Genomic DNA, 10,459 nt, shown 5'->3' with positions numbered 1-10,459 from the left:
GACCGCTGCTGCGCCAAGTCGGCAATTGTCCCCCTCAGTTCCTGGTTTTTGGCGTTGGTGGCACAACTGGTGTTCTGCACTATGTTGATCATCTTCCTATTGTAGAGCGCAGACTGGAGGTTATGGGGCAAGGAAGTCAGAAGTCAGCAAGGAAAGGCAAAAGGTAGAATCTAAATAAAAGCAATCAAACAGGTAGAAGATGAAGAGCATTCACCATGAAGGCGTTGTGCACGTCATTCTAAGCCATCTCCTATGGGGGAGAACTCTGAGAATGTCTCCTTCAGAGGAGGGAAAAGAAGCTGGTCAATCTCCGGCCAGTATGGTACCTTGTCCACATTCCCAAAACCTTCTGGGAAATGAGCAGTAATACCTCCGCTAGATGAAGCACGAGGACTGACAGGAGGAGTAGGCGGATGGCGAGACAATGGGTCAACCTCTAAGGGCTCAGGTACAGCAGAACTGGAATGGGTAGGAGGAGTCTGGAAGGAAGCAGCAGGAGCACTCCTCTTGGAGGCCGATGCCACGTCAGGACTGGCAGAAGGTCTCTTCCTTTTTGCGCTTTAGAGGATGATTTCTAAAGGATCAACTTTTGAGCCTGCTAGCAGATGTAGTCTCAGGCGTCAGGACAACTAAAGCATTAATAAAAGCTGCAAACTGAAACGATTGTGGTCAGCTCACTAGAAGACATGCTGTGAGCTGGTTGAAGAGGGTTGGAAGAGGAGGCAGGTGAAAAACCAGGAACCAGGTCTGGGAACTTTCTCTCAAATTCCGAGATACTGAACAATTTGCTGCAGGCAGGGATCTTGGCACCAATGCAAGTCAGGTCACAGGGGCCTGCACGAAGACGATGAAGTAAGCTAGTAAGCAGCGAGATAAATAAACCAGGTGACTGGGAGACTACTTACTCGAAGTTATGACCCATTTCTCGATGATGTAATCAGCAGGCGGCTGGATGGAATCCTTCCTCATGCAGAAGAAGTCCTCAAACCATTTCTCATCACGGGATTTGGATACATGCCTGAAGAGAGCCACTCCACAGCCCCGGAATGAGAATTGACCCCTACCCAGGGACCTGATGATGTACATATAGGCTAGATCGCCCAGGGTGATAGAGTTACCAGTGTTTTGACCAGCGGCCAGAGAGTAAAGAAGAACCCTCCAGACGGCAGCAAAAATTTGTGCCATGGAGAAATTATTGGTAAAAATAAAATCTTGGATGAGTTTGGGAAAAGGAAAACGGAGGCCGTATTTTAAAGGGTACAGGTAAGAGCAGACCCATCCTGGACGAAGGGCATCAAATTTCTGTCCTTGTCCAGGGATGGCAATATCCACCCCTTCACCAAGGTCGAGCAAACCCTTGATCGTGGGAATGTCAGCAGCAGTTAAGGCGGAGTCACAGTCGTGGGGATAAGTAAAGAGTCCGCGAGAAGGGAAGACTATGTCAGGATTACGGTTAGCGGGTGCGGAGGTTGATGAAGATTGTCGGGTTTTACCCATGGTAAAGAAAGAGAAAATGGAAATTAAAGGAGAAAAGGGGAAGAATACATGCTGGAAGTGACAATGGAGAGCGGAACAATGAAACCGGTGAGGTAAGAGAAGAGGAAGGTTGAGGGTTTAGAGAGAGGGAGAGTTTTTGAAATAATTTGAGATTAATGGAAGTGGAAGGTGGAGGTTGAGATTATAAAGGAAGAGAGAGGGAGTAGGGTGCGAGTGAAGAGGAAATGGGCGGCTGAAATGATGGAGTTGCAAGAAAAGAAGTGCAAATGACGGCTTAGGGTTTTTAACATTCGATTACGTAAATTCCTTGCTCGACACCTCGTAGCGTACTTCGCAAAAATTTGGGGCAAACTGTTTGGGCTAAAAATAGCGCGATAAAGGGAAGGCCCACTTGATAAAATAAAAGACTATGGGAGGAGTGATGAGGGGGAAGGAAGCCCGTAATTAGAGAAGGGGGGAACGGGCTGGCGTATGCGGAAAGAAGACCAGGGGCCCATCAGAGGAGACGTCCAGATTAAGGAAAGAAGAGTTAGGGAGAAGTCAGGGAGATCAGGGAGAATTGGGGAAGACGGCCAAATATGGAAAGAGTTCTTATGGAAATTATATTCTCTTTCCATAATCAAGGTAGGACATATCTAGGGTTCTCACCCTATAAATAGCCAAGGAAGCAAATCAAGGAAGACATTCAACACATCCACATATTCACACATTGACGTCAAGACCTCATCATATTCTCATACGCAGATATACATCCGCCCAAGATCTTGCAGGCTTGATACCTCATGCCAGCAAGATTAGCACTACGTTAATATTGTAATCATCATCCTATTCAAGTATAGTGCAATATTTGGAAGGGTACCGTTCCTCCCGCGGTTGTTCCCACATTGGGTTTTCCGCATCACCAAATCTCACGTGTTAATTTATATTTCGTACTTAATTTCCTTATTTACATATCAACATTCAAACAATCAATCAAATATCCAACGAGTATGACCGCATTGACCCGAATCAATCAACTCGGTAAAAAAATACCTAAACATAAACCCATGGGGGTAAATTATAAATGGCCAACACTACTGGCCAAGTACAATGTTGGGTACTCATATTTCCATGAGGATTCATTCCATCTGTGGAAAGTGCTAGACAAAAAAAAACAATGAGAGAGAAAGATAGAGAGAGAAAGCTCTAAAATTTTCTAACCTAAAAGTTAACAATGACGGATGTTAAGGCAACGCAAAATCATTTTTCTCCTTTAATAACTTCATCTTCTTCACTGAAAAATGCTCAAAAATCACAAAAACATGTTACTATTAGTGGTAGGAGTCATGAACGTCCGAAAGTTACTACCTTTGAGGCTTCATCGTCCTCTAATGCACGCAAAACTCGGTCTATGCATGATGTTCACAGTATCCCTGTCTTACAGCTCCCTGAAGATGAAGTGTAGGAAGTCACTGAGGAGGATGGTGAGCTACAGGAAGGTTGGATACTTCGCCATGGAGGAAAGGACATCCCTGTTATGCCAACAATCCATAAGGAGGAAGTACCTGAAGAGCTCTTAGAGTTTACCCATGATGATATCAAAACAGAGGTAGAAATTTGGTCTCATTCTGTTATGTGTTACATTTTGGGTGCAAACCCTCCCTGGGCAATGGTACAAGATTATATTTATAATGTATGGGTTAGATTTGGTGTTGAAAGAGTTTCTTTTCTCGACAATGGGGTCTTTATTGTTAGATTTACTAAAAATAAGGATAGGGAGGCCTTTTTACAGCCTGGTTACTATCTTTATGACAATAAACCTATTGTTATTAAGCCATGGACTGCGGATATGGTGCTTGTTAAGGCAAAAGATGATGTTGTTCCTGCATGGGTGAAACTTTTTAATATTCCTCTGAAATTTTGGGGGAGTTGTATACAAGCAATTGCAGGTTTGGTGGGTAAGTTTGTTAAGAAGGACCAAGAGACACATGATAAAATTCGTTTAAGCTATGCTAGGGTTATGGTGGAATTGTCCATGGATCAGAGTCTACCTGCCAAAGTCAAGTTTTTGGATGAGTCTGGGCATATGGTTTTTATGCCTGTAGAGTATGAGTGGAAACCTATCTTATGTACCAGTTGTAATGGGATTGGGCATAATGCTGCACAGTGCAAGAAATCTGTTAAAAAACCTCATAAGCCTAAACAGCAACAGAAGAAAGTTTGGAGGCCAGTTCAGACAACTATGATTCAAGATGCAGTGGTAGAACCTGTGACCACCTCTCCCATACTAACTCCTACTAATTTTCCTCCTTTGCATACTGTTAGATCTGTTCCCATACAGTCTACTCCAGCAAAAAATATCATGAGGTTGAATAGGAAGGAGACTATGATGGGGGTGAGGCTCTCTGCCAAATTTAGCAAGTATTCTTTCCTAGATGCATTGAACAACTCTAATGCTTCCAGGGGGGAGGGAGGTAGTAGAGAGTGGAAAGGACCCTCCTTGAGGCACTCTCAATTAATAGCATACGATTTTGGAGCGTGAGGGGACTAAATGACCTGAATAAGCAGAAAGTGATTAAATGGTTTATGCACAATAATTTGGTAGGCTTGTTTGGCTTATTAGAAACTAAGCTGAAACCTGGATCTCTTTTGAATAAAAATACTTCAATTTGTGATGGATGGAGCATTTCCACTAATTGCAGTTCGCATAAAAGAGGTAGAATTTGGATAATGTGGAAACCTGATTGTTTTGATGTTAATTTTATTTCCTACAGTGCTAAGCATATCCATATGGTAGTATGTTCTAGAGTTGATAATAAGACCTTTCAGCTTACAATGATATATGTTTTTAATGGTTTAGAGGGAAGGGTGGCTTTATGGAATATTCTGAAGGAGAATTCCCTTAACTGTAATGATCCTTGGTTGTGGTTAGGGGATTTCAATACTGTTATGTCACCAGTGGAGAGATTAGGGGGCAATACAGCTGATGCTGAAATGGCACATTTCCAGGATTGTGTTTCTATTTGTGGCATGGAAGATATACCTTCAACTGGAGCTTTGTTTACTTGGTTTAATAAACATAATCCTTCTGATAGAGTCAATAGTATGCCGGATAGGGCAATGGGAAATCAAGCATGGTTGGATGGGTTTGGTGATAGTTATGCACACTTTCACCCTGAAGGCTTGTTTGACCATTGCCCTTGTACTGTGATGGCCAAACAAAATACTTTGGGTGGCAAGAAAAATTTCAAGTACTTCAATATGTGGGGTTCTACTAGTCAGTTTAAAAATATTGTGAGGACTGTGTGGAGTCTCAAATTTCAAGGGACCAGAATGTTGTCCATATTAATGAGAATTTCACATTCCACCAAAAAAACAATTAAAAAAAATGTTCTCCATCATTAAGAAATTAAAAGCTTTGAAGCCTGCTTTGAAGAGTCTGAATAAGAGTTGTTTCTCTGATATAAAAAACAGTACTAATATTGCAACTCTGGCCCTTTAGAATATTCAGAAGTTATTGGTTGATAACCGTGGTGATCCTGATTTATTGCAGCAGGAAATGGATATGGCTCAAGACCTAAGAGAACTTATCTCATCCAGAGATAGTTTTTTGATTCAAAAAGCTAAAATTCAGTGGTTCTTGGAAGGTGATCTGAATACTAACTACTTTCATCATGCTATTAAGAAAAGAATTTACCTAAATAAATTGTTTCAAATTGAAGATATGGATGGAATTTTATGTACTGATGGTGAATCTATTCAGGCTGCCTTCTTAACTTATTATCAGAACCTTTTAGGGTCTCATACAGTGACTGGGAGAGTGAATCATACTGTAGTGAGACAAGGAGCTTGTTACACTGCTGAACATTGGAACATTCTGAGTAAACCTGTTACAGCTGAGGAGGTCAAGCATTGTTTGTTTAGTATCCCTAAAGGGAAATCTCCCGGACCTGATGGTTATGGTAGTCAATTCTTTAGGGATGCTTAGGATATTACAGGAGATGAGATTTATGCAGCAGTTATAAATTTCTTTGACTCTGGCAAACTCTTATCTCAGATTAACTCTACCATTATCACTCTTATCCCAAAGATGGAGAGACCAACTACTGTCAAGCACTATCGACCTATTTCTTATTGTAATGTTGCTTCGAAAACCATCTCAAAATTTATGTGTGCTAGGCTTGCTTTGATCCTTCTTGACATCATCAGCAGGAATCAAGAAGCATTTGTTAAAGGAAGAAGCATACTTGAAAACATCCTGATCTGCCAGGATCTAGTTAGACTGTATAATAGGGGTATGTCATCTCCTAGATGCATGTTTAAACTAGATCTGCAGAAGGCTTATGACACAATAGAATGGAAGTTTGTAGATCAGATGCTTGCAGCTCTTAATTTTCCAATATAATTCCAACAACTGATCGTGGTTTGCCTTACTACGCCTACTTATACTTTGAACCTTAATGGAGCTCATTTTGGTTATTTTCATGGGAAAAGAGGTCTGAGGCAGGGGGATCCTCTTTCTCCCCTTTTATTTTTTATTTGTATGGAGTATCATACAAGAATTATAAATTATGCAGCTGATAAGTGGTACTTTAGGTATTATCCTTTATGTAAGAGTCTCAAGCTGAATCATCTTTTATTTGCTGATGATCTTCTGATGATTTGCAAAGGAGACACTCAGTCTATCATGTTTCTCCTTAGAGTTATGGCTACCTTTTCTGCATCTTCTGGGTTGAAAGTTAATCCTGCCAAATCTGAAGTTGGGTTCAATAGGGTGACTACTAGCTTGAAAGATGATATTATTCAAGTGTCTGGATTTCAAGAGGGTAATTTGCCTTTTAAGTATTTGGGACTTCCAAGTCAACCTGGCAGATTATTAAGGAAGGATTGCTGAGTTCTCACTGATAAAATTTTTAGGAAAATCAGAGGTACTGGGGCAAGGAAGCTTAGTTATGTAGGGAGGCTAGTACTTATTAACTCTATGCTTAATACTTTGCACAATTACTGGGCATCTTTTTTCCTACTACCTAAGTGTGTGATCCATCAAATTAAAGCTATTTCTCGAAATGTTTTGTGGGAAAGTGGCACTGACTATAATAGGTCCCCTTTGGTTGCGTGGTCTGATATCTGTTACACCAAGAAAGAAGGTGGATTGGGGATTAAATATGCTGGGGTGTGGAATGTTGCTAGTGTGGGGAAGCTGGTGCATTGGCTATATACCAAAGCTGATAGATTGTGGGTCTTGTAGATTGATCATGTGTATCTAAAAGGAGCTAACTGGTCTAGTTATCAACCACCTCAAGATGCTAACTAGAACTGGAGGAACATATGTAAAACTAGGGAGCTACTGTCTGGTGGTTATCAGGGTAATCACTGGGGGTGGAACCTACTGTTACTGGTTATACTGTCAGGTCTGGATAATGTTGGTTACAGGGAACACACCCCCTTGTCCAATGGTACAAGGAAGTTTGGGATCCGTGGAATATACCTATGCAGGCGTTTATTGGTTGGCTTATTCAGAGGAAAGCTTTGAATACTCGATTTAAGCTAGCACGATTTGGAATCTGTCTATCTAATAGGTGCTTGTTGTGTGAAAATGCTGCAGAATCATATGAACACTTGTTCAATGATTATGCTTACAGTTCAAGGGTGATTGCACGGGTAGAATATTGGTTACATCTTAATCTCAATGGTAGAGTTGGTTATTCCCAGACTCAGGTTAAAATATGTAGAATGACTAAGATGGCAATCTGATACAATATATGCTGATGCGCTGTCGTTGTGTGCACCAAAACTAAAATTTATAAAACCTATTAGAACTAACAGAAGCTAGTGGTAACAGAGTCGATCCGCAGGGAGGTAGGGAGTTAAGTTGTTTATTTTCAGTCTATGAATTTCTGGGGGGTTTTGGATTGGACTAAGTCTAATAACATAAGATAAATAAAAAAATAATGAAAGAAATGTAAACAATAATTGAAAGAAGGCTAAGACGATCGGTTCACTGTAGATACGACGGCGGTAATCCTAGGTAAGTCTGAAATAATCATGTAAGATGGGCAAACAACAGGCCCTCTCGGTCCGAGTTAACTAGTAGCTCCTTTCGGCTTATGCTACTAATCCCTAAGTCTCACTAAAACTAGCTCTTGCCCAGAATAGTGATTCCTAAAGCCTAAATTACTTATCTTTCGATCTTAGCAATTTAGTCGTCTCAATTTATTAATCTATTTTCCATCCCCTATCTCTCGATCTTGTGGGTTGGTCAAATACTAGGCTTTTAACTAATCGCATGCATTCGATTTTGTCAAATATAGCAATTAAAAAACTGTAATAGTGCTAATCTAACACAAGGCCAGTCGATCGACCAGCTATGTCAGTCGATCGACCATTACCCGAATCAGGGTACCTAAACTACGCCATCTACGCTATGGATCCCCTCACATCTTAGCGTGGGAGATTTAGCTACTCATACTGGAATTAATAACGGAAATGAAAACAAAGATGAAAACAACAGAATTCATAACTAAATTAAATGAACAATAAAACCGCATAAAAGAAAGAATTAGGTATTAGGGATTCTAACTAATCAATTCTAATCTAATAAGAAGGAATAAAAGTAAACAAAAATTTAGAACAAGAATTACCAGAAATAAAGAAGGCAAGAAAATGAATCAGGATGCAAAAGAAGAACTTTATTGAAAACTAATGAAAACTGTAGAACAAACTAGGTATGTGAATCTGAATCTCTCCCAAAATCCATGTATATCAAGCAGTAGGAAGGAGTTACGTTATATAGAAATGTCACGTAAAACCCTTTTCCCGACCTAAGTACAAATGTGCTTAGGTTAAAATCTTTTAATTCTCGTCAGATTGCATGAGTGGTCGATCGACCATATCAACCAGTCGATCGACTAAAGGTCGAGAATATCAGAAGCTTCTGACTTAAAATAAAACTTGCACGTCAGCTCAATTGGTCGAGCGACCATGGACCTCAGTCGATTGACTGACTGCTCTTCCTGCAGTCAACTGTTCAGCATTCTGACAGTCTATAGACCATGTAGGTCAGTCTATAGACCAAGTTAGCTGGTAATCCGCTTCTGAAACTCTCGCAAATCTATCTTTCAGGCCTTGCTACGCGCACCAAGTTCATTTCCCGAGTCAAACCTTCATGTCAAATCGTATGCCAAGCACCTAGGGACGGAGTCGGCTCGATTTCCGCTGGATTCTTCACATTTCTACAATATTACAAAAAAAAGGTGGAAATGGACGAAATGGGGCAAATAGTAGAATAAACTACCAATGATGGACATAAAATGCGTGGAAATAATGATGTAAAACATCATATTATAGACACGCATCAAATTTCCCCAAACCAAACCCTTGCTTGTCCCCAAGCAAGAACTAGACTCGATCTTAGGACCTAATGGAACGATTTCATCCTCAGAACGAAATGCAAACCGAATAGCCTAAACCAATTAAATGCAACACGAACAATCAAATAGCAATATGAATCATGCAAACGAGTTATGAAGTTGTTAAAAACTACTGAATTATCAACTATAAAGACTTATCAAATTGGACTCTCACGGGCCGCTCAAATCTCACAAAAGCACCGGTGAATATATATATATATATATATATATATATATACATATATATATATATATATATATATACATATATATATATATATATACATATATATATATATATATACATATATATATATATATATATATACATATATATATATATATATATACATATATATATATATATATATATATATATATACGATAGAAAGAAGTAATTTTGTAATGACTCTCACCTAACTACGACCTATAAGAGCATGCCTGCAGTCTAACATGAAAATGATCTCTACAACCGTATATATGCATTCCAACCATTAAAGACCATGGCACATGCCGAGGCGATTATGTGTAAGTGAGGTAATGGGTAAGAAGAGGCTAAGATGAATTTGGATAAGAGGAGTTAAAAGCCAAGCTAGCAACTACTAAACACCAAATTTAGGAACATCACAACCTCAAACGCAACAATAAATCAATACAAAACAGTGCCAAATGGATGCACACAACTCACTAATCACCAAAATATCGTCAACTCCCCATAGGATACAAATATAACAAGGGAGCAAAAATCACAGCAAAAAATTATTCCACTTTTCCGTATATGATTTTTTCTTTCTTTTCATAATTCTTTTTTTCAGATTTCTTTCCCTATTTCAACCCCCTTTTTTTTCATTCTTCTTCATTCTTTCACCCAACATTTCATAATGAGAATTAATAACCAAACCGCAAACAACACATTCCCAAAATTGCTACCTTTACTAGCTCGGCTAGGGTAGGATAGATTATAGATTGTAGCTAATTGGGACAAAATAGGCAATTTGGCTATGAGGGGCGCATGGGTAAAACAGAATAAAGGGTATACCTCTACCACATGTGTCAACAAACCACAAACCCGAATTCATACAGGTACTAAGCAGATCAAGTTCATGTTTATGCAAACTTATGTAACATGCCTCATAAGGAGTAACTACTCACATGCCTAATAACATGTCAATTAAGCACGGCTTAGGCATAAACAGCTGAAAATACAATGTCATCATTGAAATACTACCGTTCCGACTCGACCTACATGCTAAAATAAACGTGAAATTATTTTGAATTTTTTTTGGGATTTTTGTCAATTTTTTGAATTCTGTATATATAGAAAATAAATACAATGCAAGCAGAAATGCAATAAACGTGTAATAAAAACAATGCAAATGCGACGCAAAACCCTTCCCCAAACCAAATCACACAATGTCCCCATTGTGCAAAATCATATAAAAGAAACAAAAGGGAAATGGGATTTTTGCGGTAAATAACTAAATAAGACATGAAAAGGAACTCGGAAACTCACAAGATTTTAAGCGCAAAAGGAAATCTCCCCAAACCAGCGTGAGCTAGGATGTTTCAGTAGC

General features: G+C 39.4%; 1 protein-coding gene across 1 annotated transcript; it reads left to right on the top strand.

The window, feature by feature from the left end:
• The first annotated feature begins 271 nt into the window (after positions 1-271).
• LOC141630094 (uncharacterized) lies at positions 272-5,464 on the top strand. Its single transcript, XM_074442970.1, has 4 exons — positions 272-322; positions 2,942-3,950; positions 4,082-4,779; positions 4,979-5,464. The coding sequence occupies exons 1-4, from the start codon at positions 272-274 to the stop codon at positions 5,462-5,464; spliced, it is 2,244 nt and encodes a 747-aa protein (XP_074299071.1).
• The last annotated feature ends 4,995 nt before the right edge of the window (positions 5,465-10,459 follow it).

Source organism: Silene latifolia, chromosome Y, assembly GCF_048544455.1.
Source record: "Silene latifolia isolate original U9 population chromosome Y, ASM4854445v1, whole genome shotgun sequence".
Classification (NCBI taxonomy): domain Eukaryota; kingdom Viridiplantae; phylum Streptophyta; class Magnoliopsida; order Caryophyllales; family Caryophyllaceae; genus Silene; species Silene latifolia.
Note: the sequence above shows the minus strand (reverse complement) of the source record. Positions and strands in the feature narration are given on the sequence as shown.

Coding starts and splice junctions, on each gene's coding strand:
- LOC141630094 (XM_074442970.1), top strand. CDS start 272: ATGTCTCCTTCAGAGGAGGGAAAAGAAGCTGGTCAATCTCCGGCCAGT. Junction 323..2,941: donor GTCAATCTCCGGCCAGTATG/GTACCTTGTCCA, acceptor GATGAAGTGTAG/GAAGTCACTGAGGAGGATGG. Junction 4,780..4,978: donor TTAAAAATATTGTGAGGACT/GTGTGGAGTCTC, acceptor CTGGCCCTTTAG/AATATTCAGAAGTTATTGGT.